The sequence below is a fragment of the Pristis pectinata genome, chromosome 11, assembly GCF_009764475.1.
Source record: "Pristis pectinata isolate sPriPec2 chromosome 11, sPriPec2.1.pri, whole genome shotgun sequence".
Lineage (NCBI taxonomy): Eukaryota > Metazoa > Chordata > Chondrichthyes > Rhinopristiformes > Pristidae > Pristis > Pristis pectinata.
In genome coordinates this window covers 16,527,920-16,540,110 of record NC_067415.1, presented here as the reverse complement: position 1 = coordinate 16,540,110, position 12,191 = coordinate 16,527,920, and the positions used below count along the sequence as shown (strand labels likewise).

Sequence of the window (12,191 nt, the reverse complement as noted above, 5' to 3'; positions counted from 1 at the left end):
CTCCTTCTGTCTTTTACACTAAAATGATCCCAGTTAAAACAGTGTACTCCAAGTTACAGGGGGCTGCATTCCCAGAAAACTACCTGTATCACTATTTTCTGTAATGTGAACCTCCACCGCGCACGCCCCCCCCCCCCACCATTGAATCCCATGTTATAAGTGGAGATGTGTTTCTATAGGAAGTTTTTCTCACAACAGTAATGCCCCTGTGGGTGCGCGGTCTATAGGCAAGGGAATTCTGATTGTATTGTAGGCAGAAGAGAAAGGGTTGTTATTTCAATTAACTAGAAATGGATGTTGCATTGTTTGATAAAATAATATTGTACAAATATCAATAGAAAAGATTGCCTTGTCAGTTTCCAAAGCAAATCCCTAAAGTGGCCTCCTGCTGTGAACTGGCAGCCTGTATTGTTCCGAGCAAAATTTAATTCCGTATCTCTTTTTCTTTGGTAGTGACTTGTTAATTCTATAAGGGCAAATTTATGTTACCCGAACTGCTGTAGCTCAGGGTGTACTGTTTTAAATTTTAAATTTTTTAAAAAATTTTATTTACAGCGTGGTAACAGGCCCTTCCAGCCCAACGAGTCCGCGCTGCCCATTTTAAACCCAAATTGACCTACCCGTATGTCTCTTAGAATGTGGGAGGAAACCGGAGCACCCGGAGGAAACCCATGCAGACACGGGAGAATGTACAAACTCCTTACAGACAGTGACAGGAGTCGAACCCCGATCGCTGGCGCTGTAATAGCATAGCGCTAACCGCTATGCTACTGTGCCGCCCTTTGAGGAAGTTGAATTCCACTCTATTAGAACCATATATAAACTTAGAACCCTTTATAGTGTTATGAGATAGATAGGGTAGATAGTCACAATCTTTTTCCAAGGGGAGTCTAGAACTAGAGGGCATAGGTTTAAGGTGAGAGGGGAAAAATTTAAAGAGGATCTAAAAGGGGCAAGTTTTTCATATAGAAGATGGCGGAGAGGTTGGTCACACAGGATATTTATTCCTTGGAGCATAGGATAATGAGGGGTGACCTCACAGAATTTTATAAAATCATGAGGGGTACGAATAAGGTGGATGGTCATAGTATTTTCCCCAGGGTTGGGGAATCCAAAACTAGAGGGCGCAGATACAAGATAAGAGGAAAGAGATTTAAAAAGAGACCTGAAAGGTAATTTCTTTACACAGAGGGTAGTGAATACCTGGAATGAGCTGCCAGAGGAAGTGGTCGAGGCGGGTACAATTGCAACATCTGAGAGGCGTTTGGATAGGTATATGAAGGAGAGGGGCTTGGAGGGTTATGAGCTGAATGTGGGCAACTGGGACTAGCAGGGAGGATGCTGTGGTTGGCATGGACCAGTTGGGATGTAGGGCCTGTTGCTATGCTGTATTACTCCAGGATTCTGTGGTGGATATAAGGAACAAGTTGTCAGAGGTGGTGGTAGAGTGGATACAATTACAAAGTTTAAAAGCCATTTGGACAGGTACATTGATAGGACAGGTTTGGATGTATATTGGCCAAATGCAGGCAAATGGGATTAGCATAGAAAGGAATCTTTGTCAGCATGAAAGAGATGGGCCAAAGGACCTGTTTCCATGCTGTATAATTCCATGAATTTATGAAAAACCCTACTGAATATTGATAGAATATTTTCATTTACAACAAGGATAGTGGATAGTAGGAAAACCAGAAAGCCCATTGGTGATTGTCACAGCTCTGAGTTCACCATCAGCTCCGATCAGCTAAGGTCTCCTCTCTTGTAAAATACCAGGAGAAACAAACAAAGGGAAACCTAAGGCATTCGATGATTGCATTATGGCAACAATTAAACAGCTAATACGTCAACTGAATTGTGCAGTGCTTGCTTAGTTACAACTTTCTGCAATAACTGAAAAAGAGAAAATGGGCTGTTTTTTTTTAAATAAGTACAGCTTAGTGCAGGTACCTGTCTATGCTAACCTATTTTGGCATTAGTTAACAGGACAGGAATATTAAACAGTATCTGTACATGGAAATCGAGCACTGCAGCTACAACAAAAACAGAAAATACTGGAAACAGTCTACAGGTCAGACAGTATCTGAGAAAAGGGATAAAACTGTCAGATCAGAAACCTACCATCTGAACTTTTTAAGTCTCAGACCTGAAATGTTAACTTTTCTCTTTCCGTAATCTGCCTATCTGCTGAGTGCTTCGTGTTTTCTGGTTGTATTTCATCATATGGATGAAGTGACTTGCAGTCTTGGATGGATGGATAAATGTTTGTGCTGTTAATCAGAGCTGAGCTGCATTCTGTGTGAAAGGAATGAATTAAGTCTACATTCTCCCCCACTGAGCAGTTGACAAGTGACTGGAATTTGAAGGCCTGATTGATGCCAGTTTGTAAGGGCACAGGAGAGAGAAGCATTGCTGCATTATTGTAAATATGGATGCATCAGAAGCACACCCCATCTGTTTGAAGCAATTTCAGTACTATAATGCGTTATGGGAATATTGTGAAATAAAAACAAAATGCTGGGAACATTCAGTGGAAAGATGCTGCCTGAACTGCTGAGTGTTCCCATCATTTTCTGTTTTCATTTTGGATTTCTGGCATCTTTGTTTATTTTTCATGGGAATATTATAGACAGTTCGCCTCAATAGATGTAAGATCTCCTGTTTGATACTTACTGTCTAACTGCCACTTTTCTGCACTTGATGCTTCCCATAGAACCCTAGTGAGTTTGCAGTATCTGTTTAACTTTTTCTGAAGCATGACCTGGAGGCTCAATACCACCCCATTAGCCTACTGAGAGCTGGCTTTTGCAAAGCTTCATCAGTGTATCTTCTCTGCAGCTCCATGACTTAGGAAATCCACCACAAGAATGAAAAGAAATAAGATAGGAAGTGATTAAATGATGATTGATAAATGAAGATTGATAAGTGAAGAATGCAATTGTTAAAAGTTCTAAATAGGAACCACATTTTGCATCATTATTTTTCATTTTCAAATGATTGAACTCGATGGGAAGTAAGTAAACTGGAATGCTTTGTTCAGATATATTCGTTGTTTATCTGGCATTCTCTCTAGAAAACTCTTCTGCAGTTTGCTCTTATTCCTGTGCACAACAGCAGTAAAGTTGCTTGTTTCTTGTCCAACAGAACAATGTGAATGTGGCTAAAATTACAGAGGTGTCTGAGAGCTTATCTTTTTTGTTTTACAGTCCTCATTTATGCATTGTTCATCAATTTTGCTTCATGTTTTGCAAATTTCAGGAACACTGAATCCTTTAAATATTTCTCAAGTATGGAAAAGTTTCAGCACTAAAGACATGTTCTTAATTTGCTGTATAAGAAAGGATAAGAATTAAGTCACAGTAAATAATTCTGCACCAAATGATCAAACCCTTTTTGAACATTCAAGTTTTAAAGTTAATTTTATTGTGTACCTTGTCTGAAAGTTTTTGTAGTTTTCTTATCCTTTCTCTGTTTACATGTCATTTAATCCTATCTCACCCAAATATTAAAGAGAGACTAATTCTTCTACTTCAATAATTGCCCTTTTTTTGATAGGTAACTAAATTGTTTAGAAAGAAAACATATTCATACTGCCATAGTTCCAAATAAAGCTGTGATTTATGATTGGATTCTAACCTTCACAGATTTCTTTAGCAGTGTCGTAAACCTTGTGGAATAATTTCTATTTTAAGAATTCCCAGAATGAACCAACTTGTAATTAGGCAAGAGGTAGCATTCTTGTTTGCCGTATTATGATCCATAGATATACTAAAACAATCTGTGGAAACCTTGTAATTATTTTTCCTTTAGATGGTGAGAAAGGGTTAAATACAAGGATGGTTGTTCACGTTCAGTTTGCTTGTACAATTTGAAGCATGGTGTGAGGCATGGCAGTGCAGCATGTACTTGTTACATACGGACTGAACATGAGAAACCATTGGCATTCTTTCTGAATTTTCAACTTCTCTCTTTTTTTCCCCTTTTGTCACTCTTTCTCTTTCTAATATGTTACTTTTGTCAATCTTATTTTCATTTGCTGGTTTTGGTGCCTTCCTTTTGTAATTTCTATTTTGTCCCTTTTGTACATAAATGAATCTCCTCTTTCTTTTCTCTCTCTCTCTCACCCTCCTGTTCTAAATATCTTTGCCTATTCTTTTTTGCTGTGTTTGCTGCACGCTTGTTTTGCTGCCTTTCCCCGTCACCCACCCCCACCCCCACCCTTGCCATCTCCTATATTTTCCCTTTTCACAGCATTGGAACGCGGGAGGTAGTCACACAGAAGAACTTGAGTGGTTTGGTGCCCATCCGCGATTGCAGGCTTGATCCCAACCTCCTTTATTCCATTCCTTTACTTGCTTTTAGCCCCAACTTAATGATTGTATGGGTCTTTCTGAGCCTAGCGTATCTGCTGGCCAGATTTCGATGCCAATGAAGAGGAGATTAAAAGCCATTCCTTTTTCCAAAAAAGTTTTAAAAAAAAGAGCTTAGCTACTTGCTTCTCAGAAGCCGCTGAATGGAAGGTTGTGCAATAGAATTGTCCACCATAAAATTTGCCTTACAAATGTCAACTTTATACTGTACTTTATGTATATATTTTATCAAAGCTAAAGCTAGAGGATGTATGAAAGATTCTAACTACTGTACACACTGGAACTCTTGTAAAGAAGTATTTGACTAGTACCTCAAATTCTTGGAATATATCAAAAATATAAGGACTGAGCTCATATATTGTATTTTCAAAAGAAAAAAAATTGACCCCTCCCTACACTTCTTAGTGCAGTCATATATTTTCTTTTAGATGTTGTGTGACTGTTCTATTGTAATGTTCTTTTTGTGTTGAGTTCTGAAACTACAGTACTTTCTTGGAAGAGACCTCAAATGTGGTAAATCCTCTTTGGAACTGCTTGATTGTACTTAACATTGTATTCAGATTTATTTTAAAATATTATAATCTTCTAAAATGTACATTTGCCTTTTCTGGAATAACTTGTCTTGTGACTTATGTAACTTGCATAAGAAATGCTTTGCCAGTTGAAAACATCTGTTCAGACATCTGGCCAGATATCATATGACAACTAACTTGCTTGTGAAAACACAGGCATTTATTGTACTGCATTCTGCTCTCTTTTATAGCACACCCATTTGGCCAGTATAAGTGAATAAATCAATAGTATTTTCACTTTGATTTGACCCAGGGCTATGGGAAAAGAGCATTTAGTACAGTGGGTTGAATGGGCTCTGACTACATTGTCTGATAGTTACCAAATGCCCCAGTCCTTTACTTTTTTATTATATTATACAATCCCATTTCTGAAAACGGTGATTAATAATTACCATAATGTATGGAACCTTCAAGACCTGATTCCTGTGCACATTTGTAATGTAGACAAGGCTGTGTTGATGGATATTTGACAATGGAATCCTATCCATCCTGCCTTTTGTTACCAAATTGACTGCATTCCAATGTGCGGTTGCTGAATTTTTTTCCCCACTGCCTCAGGCTCCAGAACTGGTTCAGCACCCCTAATGTTACTTTGCTTCAGAACAAATTGAAGATCAGTCCTGAAGCCTGTCTGGTCTCTGATCCATACATTTACCCATTCAGCATGAAACGTACTTCAAAATCAGCTCCTCAGCACAAAGGTTGGCTGTTGCTCTCTTCTGGCAGCTCTGATCCTTTCACAATCTATATGTTTCAGTCTGCCACTACTTCAGGTGACGCCTACAAATCAATAAACTGGTAGCATTAATAGTTATTTTTGTATATTTCAACTGCCAAACTATAATTTGTGCAGTGGGCACAAGTATTTGATGCCAATCCAGGCCATAGATGCAACTCTGAACAAAAGGATCTCATCAGAAATTATTATGGGTGTGTTATAATTGTGTTCAAACCTGACCTAAACCAATCTTTTTTACATGACTGTGTAAACCTGAGCAATCTAATCCTGGTCTGTGAAGCATGTATTGTGTAATCATTACTCACCATTCATATGCTTCATTATTAACCAAATGCTCATCCTGCTATTGTCTTAAAAGTCTTTTCTTTTGTATTTCATTTTTTCTTTGCTGCTATCATTCTCTGTACTTGTTTCTTCCCCAGCGAGGGATGTCGCCGAGAAAACACCATGAAGAATGTTGGATGTCGCAAGTACGCATTTAACACTCTACAGTTGAAGGCTTTTCCAAAACATTACAGGCCACCAGAAGGAACCTTTGGAAAAGTCGACAGTTAAAATTAGGAAAAAGACCTTAACCAAACGTCACTCCCATGAATGACTACTCGTTTATAGTGATAGCTGTGGGGATTTTTACAATGAAATGTGTATAGTGAACATAGCTGTCAACCAAAAAAAAAGTAGTTTGTTGAACAGTTAAATGTTTCTTGAAGATGCAAATGTTCCACAGAATCATCCAAATTGGTCTTTTTCCTCTATAAATGTAGAGCATGCTCTTTTGGCTAGTTTGTCAAGATGTACTATAATATATGATAGAGTAGATTGTGGGGTTACTATTTTAAAGCAATCTGCATATTTAAAAAAAATTAGAACTACAGCAGTATATGGGAAGTCCTTCCTCTGCACAATCTTGTCAGTACAGTCTGGCTGGACAGTGTGGGCATTATTTGGAGTTGAGTGCAAACTATTACAACTGCATGCACATTTCAGATGGTTTGCTAGAAACTTGGCCTCATGTTTTAAAAGAACAGATGGTGCTTATTTTGAAGATGTGCTGATGTTGGCGACTGGCAGTGAAATAGTTGCTTAAATTCTCCATTTTACTGACAGTCATATAGATGCAACGATGATGTGGCTTTCCACAGACTTCCCAAATTACAACAATAAGTGCAGCTTTACAGAATGTATGTATCTATGTACCTGCTTCTTATTCAAAGCAGGAGAAGTACAGAATCAGTAATGTGTTGTAGGAAATGGGTGTTGTTTAGTCAGAGATAGAAACAAGTTTTCTCCTAAAGCATTGTTTATGTGAGAAATGTGAATGCAGAAAGAGTAAAGAGAGATTTTAAGAGTTGCTCTGACAGTGCAAAATCTTGATTGCATTAAGAATATGTACATGAGGTAAGTCATGGGTGAGAAACTACCATGGAATACCATACTGGCATTCATTTCTCTGCCTCACTCCACTTGCTTCACATTAGGAACATGCAGATTCGCTTTAGATGTTTTGTCACCATTCCAGATACTGCAGCCAGATCCCTTTATACTTGCTGTTGCCCAAATCATATTGCAATTCACGTTGCCTAATCTTGTGCTAACAAATCATGTTATCTCTTGTCCTATTATATATGCCCTTGTACAAAAATGCTTGCTTTGCATTTTTTTTTGCTTTGCAATGACATTGTATTCTTTTAATCATAACCCCAGTTAAAAATTTCAAACCAACTGCCAAAAAAGGAATGTAGACAGACCCTATTGGAAATGATTGATTAAATATGACTTTAGGTCTGATGAACGTATTTCAGTGAACTTGGTCTATTCTTAACGAAATCTTCATGGTTGTTGCACAGCATTTTTGTTTCCTTGCAGAAAGAATGTTCTCAACTACCTTGAGAAGTGTATGGGATTGTCTAAGTGCAAATTCTGTGGATCAATGAAGAGTTATAACCTCCTCAGAGTAGTTTGGGAAAATTAGTTTGATCTCTAGCATCCAGAATGCAGTACATATCTGCCAGTCTACTTGTAATTGTACACATTCCAAGTGGTACTCTGTAGACTTCTGCAATTAGACAATATATAGGAATTTTAAAATTTTTCATATTTACTTTCAAATGCACATACCTGCATTAAAGCACTTAAGTCACAGAGGGCTCTTGTATGTAAAGCCCCAAGTAAATCAAGTCAAAGGCATTTTTATTACACTTAATTTTAAGGGAATTATACGTGAATTTAATTTATAGTGTTTACGAAGTTTTTAACCTTTTTATGTAGAATATATTCATTGCTGTTTTACAAGATGCAAGAGAAAGATGGCACTGAAACTAATTGAATAAGAAAACTGTAGAAGGAAATTTGTAAAACTTTGCAGTTTCTGCTGCTCCAATTCCATTGCATATGAAGATTTTCCATGCACCATTGCAGAGGATAGAATTATAAAACCCAAACAACAAGAGCTTTACCAGAAGAAGGTGCAGATGAAATGCAGATATGGCTTCACTAAACCAATTTTCTTTATGATTTTGTTCGCATTTTTTCAAAGTAGCAACTTGTGCAACGTTAGAGTCTTGTCTGAATTCAAAAGCATGTCAAGCGTATGTTCTGCTGAATAGAGATTGATCAGTTTGCAAAACAGACTGTACTTGAGAATATTAGTATAGATGAGGAAAGTAAGTTGTATTTGTACACACTTGATTATGTTGTATTATACTTGCAAATCCTGTAAATTAACTGTGTATTCCATATCTTACTGTGAGATGCAGTTATGATTTAAGTTGCACATTTTTCATGTATATATTGTATATGAAAATATCATTTGGTCTGAAACTTTTCACATTTTATGTTACCTTTAATGAGTTTATTTATGTTTTGCAGTTATCAAACTGTTAGATGTATCTTACCTGTAGGATTATTTTTGTTTCCTACAATTACATTAGATTCAAGTAAGTTGTAATAATATGCTTCTCACCTGTGGTATGAAATATTAAAAAGGAAACTGACAAGTCGCTTATCTTCAACTGTGCTCCAAGTCTTTGTTAGATACACCAAGGTATTTGTAGATATAACTTACTGCTCTTTGAATTTCTGTTGGACAATATTTTAGTACCATATTAGGGGAAGATATTTCAATAATAGATCTCATCAAACCAGAAACCTGGTCTGTTCTGAATTACCAGGGCAACAGACAAGGTATTGCAATTAGCCTTTGTCTAAAAAATCACCCAAGGTTCCCATTCCCATTGCTCTTGGTGGTAAATTATATTATTATTGATTATTACCATTAGGTTTGATCATGGCAAGACTCATATTCTGTCTCCAAATGGCTCCAGCAGCAATGTTGGATCAACTCAGAACCAAGACATTGACTTCTTATCTCTGGATATACAATTAAATGGCCATGTACTAATTAAAGGCATCCTGGCAATGAATGCAGTACCACAGCAACTTTTATTGACACTGTTCCTTTTTGTAAGGTTTATTTCCTCACTGAAGGATGATTCCAAGAGAAGTGGGATTTGTCTGTTACCCCAGCATTTGTCTGTGAGTAGTAACATTAGATGTTGCTTGATTATTTGCACAGGGACATATTTCACAGTTCAGCATAAGCATGTCCTCAGCCATTGTACCCCAATCCACACATGCAAGAATTGGGCTGCAGTCTCAGGCCATTTTTTACCTCCCTGACCCAGGGCTGTAGAAGATGGGGGTGTCCACTTTGTACATCCTGCTCAGGTATTCATTGAATAAGTATGCACATTGGGAAAGCAGTCTTCCGATGCCCTCAAGGAGTTTAATTTCCTTCAGTTATGACTATTTTTAAGTACTTTTAACTGCTATATGTGCCTGAACGAACTAGATTTATGATTTGTCATAATAAATTTGAGTCTTATGTATTAGGCTAACCAATTATCTTAATTCAAAACAAACTGCGTTCCATCGCATGTTTCCAGCATACTGTTACAATGTAGTTCTATAGTTTACCAATTGATATGGTTATCAGTAGGTCTGCTTTTTGAGATCTGCACACCAAATTACGACCACCAATGAATGCAAAAATAATCCTAGAAAGAATTGCAGAAATGGTAGCATGAGAAGGTGTGTAGGATCTGTATTTTTACCTAAAATTCCCCGTCTTTTCAGTGATTTAATTCTCAAGAAGTAATGCGTGGTCTTTTTAATTTAAAAAAAAATCTAGATACATGTTAAGGTGTTAATCCACCAGCACTTTCCTTTTAATGTTTTTATTTTTGGTGCTTGTGTGTTCATTCTTGAATCAACTAAAGGAGTAGGGAGCCAGGTGGTCAGAATTAGCTCTGATCTCACAGGATGTTGGAATGGAGGTTGAACAGCCCAAGACATCCACAAATTCGAATAGCCTTTGAGAAGAAATGGCCCTAATTTGGTTTTGAAAACATAATTACGAAATTTTAAAAATGTAGAAATATTTTGGTTACTAGAGAAATCATGATTGCAAAGATGTGTAATGAGTTGATCACAAATTGCATAAGGTGGGATACAACAGAACTGGCTTGACACTTCTGTTGTGACCCACTGTTCTAAGATACCAAATTTTGTTCAATATTTCTAATAATAATCTTACCTAAAATAAGTAAAATTATTGTAGATTCAGTCATTTTTTATGCATTAAACCTATTTTAAGACCAATTCCTCCACTATTTTTTTGCTGCTTCTAACATTCAAGTCACATGCCTTTTATTTGTCATAAGTATTCTATATTCAAGAATATTTAGTTCCTACTCCTGTGCCGAGTCACATCTCTGATGCTATTAACTGCCATTGTACTTTTATTTTTATTACTTTTATGTATTTTTCTTCCTGGTGTTGGAATAGTCATTGGAGGAGCCTACCGCAGGCAGGGGTAGTCATTTGTGATGAGGCCTTCATTGTGGTCATTTTCAGATGTTTGATTTAAATATACCTACTACTTAAAGCCCACATAAAAGAGTGCCAAAGGGTGTACATGCAGAAGGGATGTGTTCTGTCTTTTATTAAATGGATAATCCCACTTCATAAGTTTGATACAGATGAAAAAATATCTGTAAATACTCCACCTTGCCCTATCAACCCTGACATCTACCCATGATAGTCTTCCATTTATTTTAAAAGAACATCAATTTATATTGGACCGCTTTATGTTCTTTGAATGTCCAAAAGCACTTTACAGAGAATTATTATAGTGCTTGCCAACAAATAGTACGACTTGGCATGTGATATGAGTACATGTATTTACATTTACCTTTTCATTTATGTGGTGGTAATAGGGGAAGATATAAAACAGTGTGAACAATGTTTAAGCATCAGCTTGTATGGTTTAAGTGAATGACACCATTGTATGGAAAGCAGCAAAGACAACATTACGTCCTCTAGACCAGTGAATGTAATCAAGAGGACACGCCACATCATGGCTAAGAGGAAGCTCTGTTCACCTGTGTTTAGGATGAAGAACAGTAGCGGGTTTGGTGTACCTCGTGCGAGCTAACGGTCTGTCAACCCACTGGACACCTGACAAACTGCGGAAAGGTCTCGTGTCTGATAAATTCGGGTCACGGTTCTAAGTTTGTTGTAAAGTACTGTGAAATTTAACACTGATTAGTGTCTTGAGTTGATGCACATGAAGTATATTTACCTGTATTGTGTGTAGGTCATTTAAACTAAAGCTAATTGAAATGGTTAAAATAGAGTTGCCATAACCTCACTTGTGGCTAATCAGCAGTATCTATTGGACCTTGTGCCCTGAGCTTAACCAATTTTTGCCTACAATTTATTTAGATCTGGGAAATTGATACAACTAAAATGTAGTTGCTGGGAGATGTTGCTTTCTGCAGAAATAAGAAAATAAGTTCTTACAATCCACAGTGATTTTTATTATCATTTCATTAGTAGTATTGAAAACAAATTTGACTAAGATTTTCAGTTTCAACATCAAGAATGCAAACTTCAGAACTTGAGCCACATTTGTGTTCCTGGTCCATGGCCTCTGTCAACCCTTCACCCAATTTTGAGCAGTATTAAATGTGACAAACCTAGAGCTGCAGTCTTTGCATCTTGTAAACTAGAACTTGTACAAAAGTCTGCTGCGGAGTCCATCACTGTGTGCCTGGCACTGCATAAAACCTGTACCCACTGTTCTAAGATAACAAGTTTTGTTCAATGTTTCTAATAATAACCTTTTAAATAAACAAAATTAAAGATGATCTAGATTTGTAGTCTTTTTTGAACTGTATTAAACCTATTTTAAGACCAATTGTTCTATTACTATGATCTTGGTGATTTTTTTTCACTGCTTCTGATGTTCATGCCATACACCTTTTATTTGTCATAACTGTTTTATATTCAAGAACGTGTGGTTCCTACTCCATTGCTGAATCACCCCTCCCATGCTGTTAGCTGGTATTCCCACCCAGTAATTTAATTCTGGTGTACTGTATTTATTTATGTGGGTACAGTATAATCCAAACCTACCTCTACATGTTTGCCAATATTTGACATTCCTTCCAC

The 12,191-nt window shown here is 37.0% G+C and overlaps 1 protein-coding gene across 17 annotated transcripts in view; it reads left to right on the top strand.

Annotated features, from left to right (window-relative positions):
* The window catches only part of LOC127575749 (inositol polyphosphate-4-phosphatase type I A), a 165,021-nt gene extending 152,833 nt beyond the window's left edge, over positions 1-12,188 (top strand). For 12 of the 17 annotated variants that reach the window (XM_052025784.1, XM_052025779.1, XM_052025783.1 and 9 more), the window contains one exon: positions 4,249-6,089. In XM_052025784.1, the coding sequence (XP_051881744.1) occupies positions 4,249-4,429 (181 nt within the window). In that variant the 3' untranslated portion in view covers positions 4,430-6,089. The other 5 variants (XM_052025795.1, XM_052025793.1, XM_052025794.1 and 2 more) reach the window with 2 other exon arrangements.
* Positions 12,189-12,191: the final 3 nt, after the last annotated feature.